At 35.7% G+C, this 19,421-nt stretch overlaps 1 protein-coding gene across 3 annotated transcripts; it reads left to right on the top strand.

The window, feature by feature from the left end:
- The first annotated feature begins 1,828 nt into the window (after window positions 1-1,828).
- On the top strand, window positions 1,829-17,797 carry LOC107326567 (uncharacterized). Of its 3 annotated transcripts, XM_088142868.1 has the most exons (12): window positions 1,829-1,954; window positions 3,165-3,203; window positions 3,918-4,205; window positions 5,287-5,313; window positions 6,416-6,448; window positions 8,138-8,164; window positions 9,481-9,546; window positions 9,856-9,880; window positions 10,940-10,986; window positions 14,151-14,254; window positions 16,272-16,358; window positions 16,488-17,797. In XM_088142868.1, the coding sequence occupies exons 1-12, from the start codon at window positions 1,909-1,911 to the stop codon at window positions 16,497-16,499; spliced, it is 801 nt and encodes a 266-aa protein (XP_087998994.1). In that variant the 5' UTR covers window positions 1,829-1,908; the 3' UTR covers window positions 16,500-17,797. The 3 variants fall into 3 exon arrangements, with proteins under 3 accessions (XP_087998994.1, XP_087998995.1, XP_025031843.1); XM_088142869.1 differs by lacking the exon at window positions 16,272-16,358; XM_025176075.2 differs by lacking the exon at window positions 16,488-17,797 and having other exon boundaries at window positions 16,272-16,481.
- The last annotated feature ends 1,624 nt before the right edge of the window (window positions 17,798-19,421 follow it).

Raw genomic sequence — 19,421 nt, 5'->3', positions numbered from 1 at the left:
GTAATAAAAAGCTAAAAGAAATAAAATAGAAAATATATATCTAAAAGCATTCTAAAAGAAAAATTATGAAAAGCTAGAAGATATTAAAAATATGCACATTAAAACAGAAAGTATATATAAAAAAGAGGAGTCTAAAAAATATCTAAAAGGAGGGGTAGGAGCATTAGATGGGTGTAGGGGGCATAAAGGTTAGTAGGTGGCCAATTATATCAAATTAGAGAGCCCTCCAGTGTGATGAACTAGATGCTCATTTAGATTAGTTTATGGCACAGGTCATCATCTGAAAAATTTTGATTGCTGCTGCATAGAATCTGGTAACATTATATATTGTAGCAGGGTTGTTATCCGAAAGCAGCAGGGGGGTATAGAATTATCCTGTGCGCCCTGGGTAATATTAAGTAATGGTGAGATGAGTCTAGTACAAATGTCTCTGTAATACAGGAAATGGAGAAGCACATGCTCTGCTGTTTCTGTGTCTCCAGAGTCACAGGGGCATTCTCTCTCTGGGTGAGGGATCTTCCTGTATCGGTCTTCAAGGACAGCCGAATGGAGGGCATGGCATCATGGCAGAGTGAAGGCCTTCTGGTGTTTTGGTACTTCAAGTTTAGTTAAGTATGCTATAGAGGAGGCAGACTACTTGTTGGATTCACTGGCAATAAAGGTTGGAGACCTGGCTAGATCCAGTTGGTGCTCTGTGTCTGCTGCACACTGTTTGATGAGTGCTTTGGCCTAGTCATATCCATACTGCGTAGAAGGCCTGGAGAGAAGCCAGAGGATGAGATTTTAGTTGCTTCTGCCTGTTCCCATGTGGACTGAAATCATTCCTCATAGTTAATGGGCCAAGGCCAAAAGGAAAAAGGGGAGTTTGAACCAATAGTTGAGTATGGGCACCCACACTCTAGCCTCCACTTTCATGAGGTCTGCCTCTAGTCTCAGGGTGGCATTCGAGACTCATTTTGGGACTTGAAAGGCCGATCTTAGACATTTGGACAAATTGTATAAGTGCTAATGGTACAAAATTGGAGAAGGGGCCTAGCTGGACACCATAAAGAAATTGTGCTATTGGCTTAGCTTCAAATAATGTGAGTGCTGCAGGAAAATAGCGGCCACCTCTTGTTTTGAGGAATTTAAGGATGGCAGATGAGCTCCTCTGTGCATTTTCCCCATGGTAGTCCCCTTGGGCTTTCCTACTGCCAGTGGAATGAAGGACTACCTCCAGGTATTTGAGACAGAAGACTTGCTCAGTCTTGTGGCCATCTATGCTCCAGAAGTCACTCTTGGCAAATTGCACAATTTTAGTGTTCTTATAATTCAGTTCTAACTGCTCTTACTTGCAGTATTCTGCTACTGCTCTCAGTGGTCTTTTAAGGCCAATGAGTGCTCTTGAAATAATTTCTGTACAGTCTTCATAGAATAGAACAGAGATGTCTCTTCCAGCAGGTTTTGGGGAGTGAAAGTTTGTGTTGAGGAGATGGCCTGCCATGGAGTTCATATAGAAATTGAATAAGAGTGGGGCAAATATGCAGCCTTGATTGACACCTTTCTCAGTTCCAGTGGCATTGGTGAGATGGCCCTGGGGGTTGCATCTTATTTTGAGTGAGGCCCCTTCATCAAGCATCTGTATTAGATGAAATAAACATTGGCCAATTGAGGAAAGTCATGGAGATATAAAACGTTATGTAGGTGAACATTCATTTTTCACTGCAGAAGTACGTAATCAATCTTTGTTTCGTCTAAAGTGAAATGAGACTAGAGCAATGTTTCAGTTTATATGCAAATAAGGAACTGAGAACTGGGAACTAACAACCAACCTTGCTGTCATCAAAAAGCTCTTTGCTCTGAATAAATAGCAGAAGATGTCTAACTTAAGCAGGAGAATGCTCATGACAGCTTGCAAATAGAACAACAATGGCTGTTTTTGTAAGGACACACTTGCTGGGGCTCTGTCTTTTTTGTGAGTATGATTAAGATTATTAGTGTGTCCTTCTAAAGATTGGAGGAGTCCAGTATATATAAGAATACATTAGTATGTTTTTATTCTCCATTCAATTCAGGCTTGTGGGCTTTTAAAAAGATAGAAATGTTGGTGTGAGAAGTGTAGAAGCTTTTTATTGGATATATCTCACATTCTTCCATCACCACTGAATTCTCTTCTCAGACTTTTTGGTGGAAATTGGTGGAAATTTCATTCAACATTTTCCATGTCTTCCATTTACTTTTCCCTCATATAAGCTAGCACGGAACGTAAAAAAAACAAAAGTCAGTAAAATTTAGCCATGGATAATTCATATTTTTTAGTGAAGAGATCCTGAGGAAAAAAGGGGACTTTTTTAGAAGACCAGAACCACATTGAATTCAGTGAGGGTTACTCAAGACATGTGCGTTCAGTACCATTTTTGTTTTTTTTTTAATTTTCAAAGTGTTTTGCATTAAGTGTCCATGGATGAGCTGCCAAGAAAAACCTCTAAATCTCAGAAAGAGTTTAACATATTTTAATCTGACAACAAGATGCATTACTGTTCATATTGTTATAAAGTGGGGATAATACATGTGTATGTAGAAACCTGCTATGTGTAAAGTATTTTCTTTAAGTATTACTTTTCATAAATTTATTAGTTTTGAAATAAGGCAAGAGTAAACAGTGCTTAAGTGTTTTATTGACAATTTAACACCAGTATTGTTGTTATTAGCTGTCTCGCCTGAAAAGTCAAATGAATTGATTTAGGGTATTTATTTCCAGCTGCCTAGGTATGTTTGTCTGTACGCGTATTTCAATGGAAATCAAACAATTTGGACCTGAATTATAATTTAGGGTGCTCTAAGAGTTATTTTAATTTTGAATGCTTCTACAGAATGTGAATTGCCCCAAAGAGGTCTTTCTGAACAAACATTCAAGGGTCGGGCTTTTAATTAATTACTTGAGTTGTATTCAGAAGATGATATGTTCAAAGTACTCACAGAAATAAGTGACAATTGGGTACAAGTTTGTATTTTTTAACAAGGAATCTTTTTCTCAGATTTAGCCATTAAAATATTTTGGAGTGTAAAAGAAACAAAAAATAGTTCTGAAATACTGTATATTATAATACCTTTGGTGAATTCTAATTGTAAACCTTAGTCCTTCCTGGTAATAACATCTCTTTATCACGTATTCCATTCTGAAGGCATTCACCTTACAAGACAAGAAACCTGCAATGCCCCCGGTGAGTTTTGTCCCCATTACATTTCCTTACTATAGGAAAGTTTGCTCTTTCTCACATATATGCAGACTTTCAACACCTCATTGCTCTTTACATACATACCATCCATATTTTGAAGATAAAATCCATCAGTAAAGTGCTTCCAGAGAGATGATCTACAAAAATCAATGGAGAGTTCTAGGAGAGTAGCATTTTCTGCTGGGTGGACTATTTATGAATATGTGTGGGGGACAAGTATATTTTTTATTTCTAGATTATACTGCTGTGTGACATCAGGATATCTTTCAAAAGCTATTAGGATTCCCCAGTCATATCCATAACATGGTAGGGAAAAGAAGGGGTTTCCCTCACCTTAAATTCAGTAAAAGTACTTCTCAGAAGTTCCTAGATTCCAGGACCTCCGCAGTCAACTCTCCTAAGATTGAAATCAGGAGTTTTCCAGACACACACTTGTTTTTAACACTGAGATTGTATTCAATTTTAATCATACAAAAACAAAATGTAATGAAATCCACAAATTCCTTTCTGTACAGTTACCCTGATTTTCATTGGTTTACTTGAAATCCAAATCTATGCATTGAACATCACTGAATTTTTATTCAAACATTTAATAACTACGGGGATTTCTGTCAGAGCACAGAAAACAATAAGTCAGTCAAAAGTCACAGAGTGTACTTAGTTCATTTTGTTTTCTTTTTCTTTTTAAAATTTCTTCAGGTAGTCTTACTTCACCTCAGCTGTTTCTGCGCAGTTTATCCAATGATGAAGTTTTACTGAATTGTCTGATACCTCGACACTCTCAGTTTTCCCGAGTTATTTTCTGTAAAGACAGGAAAGAAATGGAAACTAAGGAACAAGAGGACAATACATTTTCATATACCTTCCATTACAAATTATCGCAAGATGGTGCAGGGCAGATTTCCTGCATGTTCCAGTTCAAGGACACCAAGAACCAGGTGAAGAATTCTGGTCTAAGTAACAGTAAAATGTTTCGTGAAGTTTCAGGTAAGAAATAAACTCTTTTTAAACCAGAATTAATTTTAAAATGGGTGAATTAAAAAGATATTGGTTTTAAAATAGCGGTTTCTCTCTACTGTCAGTACAATGTTATCCATGGACATGTCTTAGGAATCGTTGTCACCTGTGTGATTGTTGATATAGTCAGGGGTTGAGATCTGTTTACCACTATTCACCTCTTTATATGTGTATATATACAAGCACACCTCAGTAGTCCTATAGGTTATATGTTTTATTATTTTGATCTTTATTTGTATTGTATTTTTATATGTAGGTTAGCTGAGATGGAGAGCCATGCAAATTGAATCAGATCAGAACAAATGAATCAACCAATCAATAAAATATAGGAACCTACATAGAGAGGAGATGTTAGGGATGATAATGTTGGCAATGTGTTTAACAAATAAATTAAAAGGAGCATCAATTCCCATCTCAAGGGCCACATTCTCCTCTAATTCAGAGGTTAAATGTGTTTCGGTCTTGATTTGTATTTTATTTTTATATGCTGTTAGCTGCCTAAAGTTACTACGGCGAGATGGACGGCTATGCAAATGAAACAGATCCAATGAGATCAATCAATCAATAAAATATAGGGACCTATAGAAAGAGAGGAGATGTTAGGGATGATAATTATGGCATTACTTTTGACAGATAAATTAGAAGAAGCATAAATTCCCATCTCTGAATAAAACATAAGAATTAGAGGTTGTGACTTCCTTTGTATCATTTAGGTCTATTTTTCTATACTTCATGTTACCAAAGACCACCTTCTCTTTCAGAAGTGAAGGAACAGCCAGATGGTACTGGGGGAGGGGGAGAGGGGGGCAGTGGCATGGAGGGTAGGATTGGAGTTTGTTTCCTATTTTTTCCTCAGAAAGCAATATCCTAATAGATTTTCAATTTGTATTTGTGGACATTCAAAATTCTGTATATAGCTTTGGGATTTTTGGTAAAGGGAAGCATTAAAAAAATCTTAATATGGATGTTTAAAGGGTTAAAGTCTCATTGACATGTAAAGCAAAAGTAGAAGGAAATGTAAACATTTCATTAACTTTGCTTTAAACTATAGATCATGAAGATTCATCACCCCTCCCAAGTAAGTAATTATTACATATGTTAAACTTGTATTTAAACTGCTGGTCACCCAGCAGGCACAAAGCCAGCTGGGTGACCTTGGGCCAGTCACTTTCTCTCAGCTCTAGGAAGGAGGCAATGGCTAACCACTTCTGAAAAACCTTGCCAAGAAAACTGCAGGGGCTTGTCTAGACAGTCTCTAAAAATCAGACAAGATTGAATGCATTAAAAAGACAACAACTTGTATTTATTCTGCCTTGAATGGTGCCTACTTTCTTGTCACTGAAAAGTGTAGAAAACAAACAAGAATAATTTTAAATATACATGGATCACTGAGCTGAATGGCGTCAAGTTTGCATAACGATGGATACCATATTTTGTAATATTTGAAGCAGTTCCATTGAAATCAATTCCCATTCAATTCAAGGGACCTAAGGGTGATTCAACCTGGGTTCAAACCTATTGCTCCTAAAGGTTACTGAGTATGATTGGTCACTCCTTGTAGGGTTCCTGGTAAGGGCTGGTCTCTTATATTTCTTTTGAATTATGAATTAATTTTGCAATTACTGTATATCTGGAATCCCTAGAACAGACAGAATGTACGTGACTTATATTCTGCTTTCCCACAGAAAGAATATTTTATAAACTAACAAGAAAAAAGCTAAATTCATTAAGATAATTAACAAGAACAATAAAATGATTCTGCTCTAATTCTGAGCAGCATACAAGGCCAGTCGATAAGTAATTACACACGTTTTAAACACCTGACTACAATGTGAAATAAACAATCAAAGTGTGACTATATAATAAGTAATAGAACTCATGTTCTGGAATAGGGAGAAGAATTTTGAGATATTGATTGATTAAATGAATCAATGGCATTTACATGTTGCAGCAGTAATGAAGGTCTCTGTAGTGTACAACAACAAATCCAAACAAAAATAAAAATAAAAATATCATCACATGTTATTTATCACAGATCAAAAATTCTGTGTGTAGCTTTGGGATTTTCAGTAAAGAGAAGCATTGTAAAAAAACAAGCTGGATGCTTAAAAGCATAAAGTTTAATTGACAAGTAAAGCAAAATAGAGGAAACATAAACATTTCACTAACTTTTATTCAAGCTACAGGTGATAAAGTTCCATCAAATCTCCCAAGTAAGTAATTATTACATATTTTTAAAATTGTATTATTCTGGCTGGATTGGTGCTCATTTTCTTGTCACTGAAAAGTGTAGAAAACAAACACCTTAACAAGATGAATAAAAAAGGAACCAATTCTTAGCAATATATAAAGCAAAATAGTAAGAAATTACAGAGGTATTATAACACCTGACTACAATAAGGAATAAATTGTCATAGTGTGATTATATAATAAATAATATTATAGTATGTAATTATATAATTAATAATCGAACTAACTCAAGTTCTATCAAAGGCAATGGAATGTTGGTATCTTGGTTGATGGGAAGAAGGAAGGAAGGAAGGAAGGAAGGAAGGAAGGAAGGAAGGAAGGAAGGAAGGAAGGAAGGAAGGAAGGAAATGTATAAGACACAGAAATTATGAAGGCTTCTATGCACCGTACAGCAACAAATATAATGCAGCAGCCCAATTCCTAATGAGCCTTACCTGCCAAAAGCATGTTACACATATGCTTTGGACCTTATACTGATTACCATTAGGTTTCTGGGTACAATTCAAAGTCTTGGTTTTGACCACAAAGCCCTGTATGGCTTGGTGCTTAAGTACCTACAGGATAATTTCTCCTACCTTAATTGGCCTGTCCAGTATGTTCTTTCTGGGAGAACCTATTGTCTTACTCTTCTTTCATGAGGTAGAGGTAATGGAGGCTAGCAAGTACTTTTACTCAGTTGCTTCTCCAGCTTTGTAGAATGCAATTACTTTTAGTATTAAGGCTTGCTCTATCCATTTTCATGTTTATTTGTTTATCATATTTATATAGCCGCCCATCAGCATATTGCTGACATGTGATCATAAACTGATAGATTATTTTCCTGGAGGTTTCATGGAAATGTTGAACAACATGGAGGAGGACTCCAAGCCCTATGGGGCCCAAATTGAACCAACTGCCCCCCCTTGACCACTGACTGGAAATGCCCACTCAGTGGGAGCACAACTACTGCAAAATGATACCTCAGTCATTTATCAGAGCAATCAGTGCCATTCCTGTCTAAGCCTGAATTCTTACAGAAAAGGATCCAGATAATTCATTTCCTCTAGGATCCTATGTAGTTGGTTTCCCACCTTCTCAACAACCTTTTGTAAAAAGGGAAAGTTGGAGACAGGATGAAAGTTATTAACATCGCTGGATCTAAGGAAGGCTTCTTGTAGCTGGGGTACACTACTGTTTATATCAAAGCAGAAAGTGTTACCTCCTCCTGTTAATAACCTATTGATGCCATGCTTAGCCATCCCCTGCAAAAAGCCCCAAACCAAGAATGCATGGATGAAAGCTATAGGTAGTTGAAACCACCAAAAACTCTATCTGCTCCTTCAGGACCCCAGATTACATCAAAAGACTCCACCTCACTCACCATCAAAGGCTCTGTCCAGGTCTGGGGTATTGGGGGATGTGGTGGTTGTCACCAGGGCCCCTAGCTAAGATGTCTTGGGGGAGTCTTCAGGGAGTATTTTCAGGATTAAATAAAAACTGTACTCCCACTGAAAGTTTGCAAATGTTTGTGCTAATAAAACAGATGAGCACTGATTGAGTGATGTATTTTTTCCTGCAATTTTTGGAAACATGGAATACAATGAAAGAATGAAAGAAAAAAAAAAAAGAAATGTGAATATTTTTATATGCAATATTTTATATATAATTTTCAGGTATGAAATATAATATGCATTTTGTAGGTAAGTAATTTTTCTATAAACAATTACTTGGATATTACCAATTTTTCTTGCAACCTTACTAAGGGCAACCTCAGAGGAGGCTGCCAGGAAAAGTCCCTTTAGCTAATAATTTCCTTTTTGTATTATACAAACCAACTTCAGGGGCAAGTGAAGCATAATTTCACTCAGTGTGTGTGTGTGTGTGTGTGTGTGTGTGTGTGTGTGTTTAGAAATATGTTTTGATAGAAGGTCTGTCCTTCTTAGAAGACTGTTCTTTCCAGTCCTGTACCACTTGTAGTTATAACTGTCCTAATTCTGGTAAGGACCAGATTCATTATCCAGTAGTGGATGGGAGATAAAGTAGGACACCATTCAATAAGAGATGCTGTCTTTTTGGTTAGAATGAATGTGAGAACCTGTCTCATGTATTTTTCCAGTACTCTTTCTATGCTAATGTATGTGCTGGCAACCTTTTACTGCCTCCTACCAAAAACTAAATCTGTTATGAGGGAGTATATTTCCTGCTCACAGATCAGACTAACATCACCAATAGAGTGGCTAATTTTCTATCTGCAACAGTTTTCATAGAAAGGCATAAGATGTCCTAGTCTTGGAGTGATGACAATATGAGATTTTCTTCTTTCTTTTAGTCTGTTGTAACTTTTTTGATTCTATTTCTGTTTTATCTTATGCTGTATATTATTTGCTTGTATATCATTCAGGGTTTTTTTAAAAAAAATTACATCACAACTTTTAGATTTCATACGATTGATACACTTCTTTTGTTGTATTTGATTGTTGCTTTTCTGATTTCATCTTGCTGGTCATTGACCATAATTAAAATTTGAATTTGATTATGAGAAAAAAATTATTTTAAGAACATATAAATCAGAACCTAAGGATTGGTTGCAATATTAGCCCTTCCCATTTAAAACAACAAGTAATAATGTGTCTAAGAGTAAAAATATCAAAAGCTAAGACTGAAGTTTTCTCAGATTTGGACATGCATTCAGACAAGCCTCCCCCCCACAAAGGAAAAAAAAAATAAAGGAAAGAAGGGAAATTGTATATTTGGTATTCTGAATACTGTATATCTGCCTGAAATTTGTTCAGTTTACAATAATCAATATGATGATTCTGTATTCCAAGTTTTACAAAGATGGACAAATCACAATCTAAAATCCAAATTTCAAATTTTAATAGATTGTATCTCTTAATTATAAAGAATTGTATAATAATATTTGCCATTTTTTCTCCTCTCTCTTCGCTGTTGTTTTCCCCTATCAATCCTCTGTAATATAAAATGTGTTCCATTTTTTTCTATATTTTTAATTTAGAAGTTGGAATCACAGTTGGTGTCATTTTGATCTTGGCTGCAGGGTTCTGCTCGCTGAAAAAAAGTGGTAATGCTTAAGTCAGTGTCATGTTTAGATGCTAAAATCTGATGCTCTATTAAGCACCTCCATCTTGAATAGCAGCCCAAAATTTCCGTTTGTATGACTGGAAGTGACCAGCAGAGATATTGAGTCTCTGCAAAGCTGGGAGGTATCCTAATATTATCTGTATTAAACAAACTCCTGTTTTCCACCTCACCCATTATAAGAGCTGCAAAAGAGTGAAGGTGGTTTGTAGTTTTTTACCCCTAATTTGCTCTATCACGAGAGACGGATTTCAAATGATAATAGTGACAAAATTGTCTTTTTCTCACACAGGTGTCATAAAACAGAGAGAAACCAAGTAAGTGTAATGAGTTCCTTGAGTCCATTACTTATATTATCAACTTAAATTTCCATTATATGCAGAAATAAACAAAAAGATTACTTAAACAAATAACCCTCTGGTCAAATCAAAGCCTATCTGTCCTAGGATTCCAGATTTATCTGAGTAAGTTGTGAGCATGGGTAGAACAATGATAGCTTATTCCTCTCTCACTCCCTACCAGATATATAAATTAGTATAATTATATTTATTTATATATGTTTCATATTCCATTGCAAATCTATATAATCCCTGTAATTCATTTTAAAATTAATTGTAACTTAATAGGTTTCTCTCAGGTTTTAATTCCTGTGCTTTGTAATTTTACACTAATAATTTTAACTCTACCTTATCTTATTCTATCAATATGATTTTTATTTTTGTTTCTATTTTAGCGTGATTGTTATATTATTAGTTCTATGCTGGTCTATGACCAAATAATTATTTCACATATACTCTACAAATCCTGATAATTTTAAAGGGTCATGCTTATTGCTTAGACAACAAATAAAGTCATATCATTCTTTATAAAACGGTATTTCTCCATTTTGTTTCTTTTACGTACATATTTTTCTCAGAGTTTTTTTTTTTTTTCAAGCAGAGCAGTTGACCAGACCATTTTATGCTATATTTGAATAGAAAGTTGCTCCTAATATTTCAAGCCCTGTGATTTAATTTGTGGAGCAGATCTCACATTAGCTGTTTTTCAACAGTGAAAATCCACAAGCACTATAGAGCAAGAGGAACTGTGGAACTCATATACATGAAAGGATTTCAGGGTATCTAGGAAGGCTTTAACAAGCACAATGGGTTTTTAACCCATTGCTAATTACTAACTGTAATCTGTCTCACCAGTATCTGCATAACCACTCTTTCTCCCCATTCTTGCCTCATCCTCATTTAAATCTTACATCAGTTTCATTGCCTCATGCATCTGATGTGGTGAGCTACAGTTTATGAAAGTTTATGCCTTTTAAGAAAATTTGTTAGTCTGAAAAGGTGCTGCCAGATTTCATTAAACTAGTCTTTACTTTTCAGAGACCAACATAAATCTAATGCCGCTACAGAAATTAAAAACCAACCAAGTAAGGATTTACAACTGTAATTCTTTCTTTCTTTCTTTCTTTCTTTCTTTCTTTCTTTCTTTCTTTCTTTCTTTCTTTCCAATTTAGTTTACATTTTCAACTGATCTGATACTATTCACGGTCTAGGCAGGAAATTGAACTTATAAATTTCCTTTTTGTTCTCACCATGGGAAGACAGAAATATATTGCATCCTGTGGTCCCATTTGGAAAACATAACTTCAGTGTCTCTCACACCAGAAAGTGAAGTCTGGCCTTATCATTTAGGTTCAGATAGAAGTTCTGTTTCTTGGAACATGAAACTAAAAGAAAAAAAAGCCTAGCCTCATATTTTCCTTCAACAGGTTCCTTTGTGGACAGATGCCTTTTAATGGAAGGAAGGTAGATTAAACTGTTCTTTTCAGGATGGTCTGAAATAACTAAGCAGCCTTTAGTACAGTGACTCAGTGTAGATTGGTTTCCCATAAAATAGAACTGGACACAACTCACCACAGCTTGCAAATCTGTTGGACTTTTGTAAGCTCATCTAATGGGTTTTTGAGGTCTCCTCTCCTCTCCTCAGCTGCTTCCTCCTTCATAAACCAAGATAACCTGAACTAGGAAAGTCTCCACTGCTTACGTTGTCACAAGAGAGGAAAAAGGCACTCCACTTAGAAGAAAGGGGTACGTAGAGAATTCCCTGAAGACTTTGGGCACTGCTGTTGTCATCCTTGAGGTTGATAGGAAGACATTCAAATGGATGGATTCAACCTAGCTTGTTTCTAAATAAAGAGGGACAGCAGTTTAACATTCAGACATGAATGTTCAGGGAAGCTGAGGAAGGAGTCCAAGGCCCCTTGGGTCAACGCCCCTCGCAATGGCTATCCAGGGAGCAGCAAGTAATGGGGAAATGGCAGAAAGGCAGTAAGCAGCAGCTAGATTGACAACCGCTTGCTGAAGCTTTCTGGAGAGAACAGTGGTATTTCACATATAAAAAATTAATATGAGATGGGACAGATATCCAAGCATATACAGTACATTATAACATGCTTATTTTATAGCTGTTACTTTAAAATATTATGTCCTTTGCTACAACAAAATACTGCTTATTCCTAGATAAATAAATTAACCATGAGGTCAATAGAAGCAAATTCCTTTATTCTTACAGTTAAAAAAATGATCACTTTAATGAGCTTAAAAACCAGAAACTACACAGTGTACTTCTGAAGATCATAATTAGGGTTGCCAAACAGGGGGAGTTATTTTTGTTTTATTTATTTGCTTTAATGTGTTGGGAAAGAAGAAATTAGATTGGGGGAGAAATTGCATGTATCTAATTGAAACAATACAACATGGCCGTCAAAAGACCTGCACAAACACACCCAGAGAGACATGAATGTTAAAGTCCAAATTTACCTAGTTGCCCCAGTGTGATGCTGACATAGTTTGAATATTTTAATTGTAGTCTACTTTGGGAACAATCTAATCTGAAATCTGGAATTTATCTGAGCAATTTGTATTTGATTTCTGCCTCTTTTTTCTCTTAATTTTACTGTCTCAGGCCTTGTTTGGGGCCAAGTTTAGCTTTATCTATATGTTCAATCAATCTGGCAACAATCCAAAATTGCCTACAGCCACAGAGAACAATTCTGTTTCCTATGACTACATCTTAAAGAACTTATATTCAGAGAAGTACCATGACCACATATCCTAGCTTATAAAGAAGAATGTTTGAAAGGAGTTACTACTTTGGCTATTAAAGTCTGATTTAAAGATAGAACTATAAGACTTGAGAACAGGATCCAGCTTAGACAATTGTCCTAGTACAAAGGCACATGGTCATCTTCAGCAGTTTAGATTATAATTATGTCTAAATTTGTATTAATATTTATAAATTACCACATGCAAAGAAGGGGAAGTCATGGCCCATCTTGTTCCTCCTGCTTTTTGTGATACATAATAGTCATCCTGTGAAGAAATCATGCATAGATAATGGGAGAAGGTACAGCATTATCAACAGTCATTGATTGCTTTCTTGTTTCTAACAAGACAGGAATAATTAAGAAATTTACCATAATGGAATGCAAGCAAATTGCTCAGAAAAATGTGGACTATCCTTCAAAAGATCCCAGGAAATAAGCATACTCTGTCCAATTTTTTTTACAGTAATATAATGTAACATTATATTATATTACATTAATAATATAATTGTGCTACACTTGGCTTTAAGTGCATAATGTTGGATTAGCTATAATAGAGTAAAAAGAAGGTAGTAAAAAAAAAATCTTTTTATATGCTACCATTAATGCACATGGCACTATATAAAATATGTGGTTGGCATGAAATTTACATTCTAAAATATGACATTGAGTACCTCAAAATGAAACAGTAGATGAAAGGAGAAGAATAGGGCAGAGCTAATCAGTGTAGAATATGTTTCAGATAAATGAGAGATCAAAGAGTAGAGAGTTATTTGAGGATGTATGGGATCTCTGGATTGCTGAAGATTATGCACTGGGACAAAGAATGTTGGCATTTTAGACACATGTTGCTGAGAAGAGATGGTAAAACGTACAGTGGAAATAACTTTTCCCTCAAAAAAGACCTTTTATCTTCACATTGGATTTGGATAATGAGGACATAAAATAAATAGAAATATAAATGTAAGTACAATAAATACAATTAACCCAAACAAATCAATAAAATTGTGATCTTTTACTACACTGGTGGTTATAAGAGGATGAATTTCTTCCTTCTGATTACATACTGAAAAAAGATACACAGTGACAAATTTAAAGAAATGGCTTATTCATAGCAGCTCCAAGAGAAATTAAGGACATAATCTGGGCTCCAGGTTGATAAAGTGACATTTAAATCACATTATTTTAGGATGTAGTAAGTGACAGTACTGTTTTGCTATGTTATGACTCTTTCTAAAATGTGTTCATCTTTGATCATTCTAATTTGAAAGAATTGAGATAACTTTGAAAACTTCAGAAAAGAAAATGCATACCAGACAGATTCTACAAAGTAGAAGGGACGCTGAAGGGAACAAATGCTGAAGGGAAAAAAATTAAGACACTTAACTAATCAAGCTATTTATTTTAATTGAATAAGTCTATAGGCTAAATGTTTAATTCTTATCAAATGATGCTGTTTCCAACAGATTTGTGTTCTCTTATCCCAGGGAACCAGTCAGTAAATTCTTTTGATGAAGATTATTCACATGACAATGTTCTGCACTCCTATGAAGAAGTAACTTCTTCTCAGTTCCACAGGACTTATTCTCAGGTAAGTTCTATATCATTAAAGTCACAGTTGCTTTGTCCCACAACTGGGTCAATGGGGTAGGAGGCAAGGATTGTGTGTGATGGGAATACCAAAAAGTGGTTGGTTGGTTCAGAAAATCAACCTCCAGTAGTTTAAATTTACCCCAAATAAACCAAATCATCCACAGAGTTAAACTAATGCCACTTAGCCATCTGGGAATACCACGACCTGGTCAACTGAATTGTTTCATCTACAGTACTTAATCATCCAGGAGAGAAAGCTGTTGAAAGCAAGGCTCTCATTACTAAGGCCAGGCACTTCCTAAGCATTCACGAGCTAAAGTAGATAGTATATAACCACTACTATCTACCTGGTCAATGGTAAAAAAGTTAGTGACATAATGAAACCTAGTCATTGCTCTCCAGTTACAAGGGCTCATAGACTATTAGGCAATTTCTGGAGGAAGTGGGGGGGGGATTTTATTCCCAGGATGGTAATTTTGACACTGTTAATGTGATTGTGTGCTGCAAGAATCACTGGTAAGGCCATTTGATTGGTTTACTCATGATTCAGCTAAAAAGGACCAAGAACAAGGTCGGTGAATAATTTTTTTGTCAAAAATGAACTATCCATTAGTTTATTTAAAAAATAATCTTAGCCTCTCTACTCTTACCTTCACTTTGGGTTTTGGTTAAGCTGGAGACAAAAAAACAGGTTAAAACCCTGTAAGCAAGATAAGTGGGGAAGTAAAACACGTAAATTAACTGTGTACCTTTTTGTAATTACAAGTAGATACCCATCTATTCCTGCTTTAGGGTGAATATAAATGCAACTGTTCTGAACAGTGCTAAGAATCAATGGGGTCACAATCAAGAGCTTCATAATCTTTAAAAAACAAACAAAGCTAGTTATGATGTGAAAAGAGGTGGATTCTCATTGATTTCAGGATTACATGTATTTGCAGGGACTGATGAATGGTGTTGAAGAGGGGTGTGCATGTGTGTATGTACAAACAGCTGATAGCATACAATTTTGCTTTTTTCACTAGCATAGGCATCTGATAAAAGCAAAAGTGATATCATGGCACATCATTATGTCATTGTGTAAATGATGAAAGTGATGCAATTTGTGTTAATTGTGTGATGACATGAATGATATAGCGTATGTAATTATGTTATGACAGAAGTAATGACACTTCACTCCACCCTCCACCCCTTTGTCCTGCCCCAGATATCCATATTCAGCAGAGAAAATCTCCAAACCTCTGCTGATCTTTATGGTAATGAGGGAGAAATAATGAAAAACGGTGGCTTAACTGAGCCGGGGTTCAACAAAGAAAATGATTTTATAGAAAGATATCTATACTCCTGATGTTACAGAAAGGATTCAAGATGTGTGTTCTTTATCAATTTTTGATATGTCCTTATATTCTAAAAAAATGAGAAGATGAAACAATACATTTCTATGTGGGGTAGATTTAACAATAAGTTTAAGAATAGAATTAATTTTATATTACTGTAATATAATATGGATTCTTTTTTTTTCCTTTAGCCTCTTTTTTTCCTCTTATGTTTATCTTATTTTAATCACTATAATGTATGGAGTTTCTCTTGTATTATTACTGATGTATTATTTGTTTGTTATACAATAATAAGAAGTAATGGGTGAGAGATTTTGAGTGTGTATATAGGTGTGGTTTTTCTAGAATTTCTAAGGTTTGGGATCTACCATTATATACCAAGTAATGGATTTTGTTTCAGTCATGGCTATTCTCTAGAAAACGTATCCTAAAATCTTTTAGAGCCTTACCTGGAAAACAATCTCAATTGTGTGATTTTTTTTTGAGTAAACATGTATAGTATTGTCTTGTAATTGTGCAGGCTTATGTTAGGGGGTGGTGTCTCCTAACTCCCATATTTTATGCAGGTGACACCTTCTGTACAGGATTTCTGTTTTATTTTGTTTGCTCTTTTTGGTTTTCAAGGCTTAGCTAAGAGGAGCAAATGGTAATCTGACATTTCATTTGATTTATTTTAAGGGGGAGAAAACCCAAATAGCGCTGTCCCCACTCTATAGCATTGTGAGTTTTAAAAAAAAACCTCATTCTGTGTCAGGCCTTTGTGAGGTGAGTATATTGTACTACAGCTGTGAATTTGGGTTGTTGGGTTAAACTGCTGGGTTCCTTAGGCTGAATTAATAAAGACTTTATCATCCCATAAGCAGTACTTATAATATACTTTTACTTACTACTTAGGAAGAACTATGATATTCAGCAGCCCGAGTTCAATAGCCACAAATAGTCTTCTGGCTAGAAGAGGACGAAGGCAAACCCTTCCAAATTTTTTCCAAGAAAACCAGAGAAATGTGTTCATTAGTCATCAGGATTTGAACTCAAGAGAGTTTTAATTTAATCTGTTACTACATCCCAAAAACTGGATTTATTACTAGGTGACAAATGGAGCAGAGTGCAAGGATACCAAAATGTTGGACAATATCAGTAGAATTGAGAGGAACTTTTGATTCGTAGTTGCAGCTAATGGCATGTATGTACCTGGGTTTTTATTATTATAATTATGATAATGATGATTGATTGATTATGTGCCATCAAGATGTTTTCAACTCTTAGCAATTACATAGATAGATTTTTCTCCATGACAATCTGTCCCTAACCTGGTCCTTTAGGTCTTGCAACAGTGCACCCATCGCCACCATAACTGAGTCCAGCCACCTTGCTGCTGGCTGTCCTCTTCTCTTTCCTCCCACTTCTTCTCTTTCCTCCCACCTTTCCCATCTTTAGAGCCTTCTCCAGAGAGCTAGGTCTCTGCACAGTGTGTCCAAAGTAGAATAATTTCAGCCTAGACATTTGCACCTTGATTGACACTTCTGCGTTGATTTTTTGGATGATCCACTGGCTTGTTTGCTTGGTTGTCCACAATATTCTCAGGTGTCTTCTCCAACACCAAAGTTCAAAAGTGTTTATGTACTGTATGTGTACATATGTGTTATTCTTTCATATTCTTGTATAACATACTAAAGCTATTTTTTCTTTTGATCTATGATATATTCCCTAATGAATAATTCAGTATATATGTATCACAGCATAAATTGTTTTGAACATTGTATTTTGAACATTTGATCCATATAAACAAGTATAGAATTATGCTATAAACCTTTAACTTTGAATGCTGTTGTATTATTTTATGGTACAATAATAGTGATGGTTTCTTAACAGACTTGTAATTTTCCCCTTTCCCTTGAACAATTTATTAATTTTCTTAATGTCTTAGTTTTCAAATCATGACTATGTGAACAAATATTGTGAAGAAATATAATAAATTTTCATTTGAAATTTGAGTCTTTTTAAGAAGCAGAAAACTAAACAGGTAATTAATCTAGTGTACAGCTAACTGACCCTTATAAGGAAATGGGTAGCCTGTCTGTGAGGTTAATATTGTATACTACATTCTTGAATTTGGATTGTTCTGCAGAACAATTTACTCAAACTGCTGTGATCCAGGTTGAAATGGGTGTTGTAAATTCTCAAAATGTTACTGCAGTGAAATAAATTGCAAAGTTCAATTGTTTCTTCTGATTCTTTGTGATCCAGTGAACATTACTTCAACAGGGTTATCTGTCAATAACTGTTTCATACTAGGGTTATCAGTGACAGTATCTAGTCTACCTTGTATTTTTCAATGGCCTTCGATTTTTCCAAGCTCCAATGACTCTTGCCATTGCATAATGCATCCATAACATTTAAACTTTAGCTTTATTATTAGTAGTTCCAGTAATCAGCCTGGTATTACTTCATCTACACTTGAATTATTCCTGTGGTCCAAGTTAATTTCAACACTGTTCTCTACTACCACAGTTCAAAGGTATCCATTTTTCTTCATTCAGCATTCTCAGCCATACATTAAAACTGGGAAATTTATTTTATTTAATACTATTTAGAGGCCATCTGACTTTGAATGATTTTGGGATAAAGGTCCAGAAGGCAAACTCAGTATAACAACAAAGCATCCTACAGGGACTTAACCACCACTCCTCCCCAAGGCCTGGGAGAAGGGCCACGTTTTCAGTGACTTTCTGAACACCATCAGGGTGGGAGCTGTATTGATCTCTGGGGGAATGCTGTTCCAGAAGGCAGGACTGCAACAGAGAAGTCACACTTGCTGGGTCCTGGTAGATGACACTACATCAAAGGGACCTGAAGTGTATCCTCTTTGCCGAATCTTACCAGTCAGGCAGAAACAATTTGAAAGTGGTGGTCCCTCAAACAGCCAGGCCCTATGCTATAAAGGGCTTTACAGATGATAATCAGCACCTTGAGTTACATCTGGAAGCCAAATGGTAACCAGTGCAGGTCACGACACAATGGTGTCACATGGGCGTCCCACTGCATTCTGGACCAGCTGTAGATTCTGAGTGGTCAGAATGCATTGCAATAGGCCATTGCAGAAATACATTTCTTTGACAATCCATATATTTCTTGTCCATGTGCTGTCTCTGAGCTTTCCTATGTTGTCTAGATTTGTATAAGTCTTTCTCACAAGTAGCAGATATCTATTTATCTAATGGCTATAGGAAAATAGGAAGATTAAATCTGTTACTATTCTAACTTCTGTGCCTATTTGCATTGGGCTGGGATTGCCTGTTGACATGAATTTAGGGTGGACTTAAAAAAAAAATACAACCAATTGGCTTTTGCACTCTTTTCTTTCACTTTCAATAATAAATTAATTAAAACTTCCATGCTTCCAGTCATTAAAACTGTATCATCAGCATAGCTGTGATGGAGTGGAATTATGAAGGCCAGGCTCAGGGAGACAAACATTTCCTTAGCTTGCTGGAGGAGCGTGGGAGTTACAAGAGGATGAGACTGGCACCTCCCTGAGGAATTCACAATGTTGTGGATGGCTGACTTGGGAGATGGGGTTTCAGTCTGGGAAGAGTCTTGCTAGAGGTTGTAGCTAATAAACATAGCTGAACTGAATTTGCATTGTCTCTTGGAGTTCCCTGGGCTAGGCCTGACAATAGCTGACTGTGTTGATATTTCTCCCAGAAATTTTAATTCAAATTTTTAAAATTTCTATTAATACAGCTTTTCTCATGATACATTCCACATATAAGTTAAATAAATAAGGTGACAGTATAGAAACATGCCATATTCCTTTCCTAAATTTTG

This window comes from Python bivittatus, unplaced genomic scaffold (genome assembly GCF_059951505.1).
Source record: "Python bivittatus isolate LINGU-HERP-01145 unplaced genomic scaffold, Pbiv_v1 ctg000440_np1212, whole genome shotgun sequence".
Lineage (NCBI taxonomy): Eukaryota > Metazoa > Chordata > Lepidosauria > Squamata > Pythonidae > Python > Python bivittatus.
The sequence above is the reverse complement of the archived record's forward strand: the minus strand, read 5'-3'. Positions and strand labels throughout refer to the sequence as shown.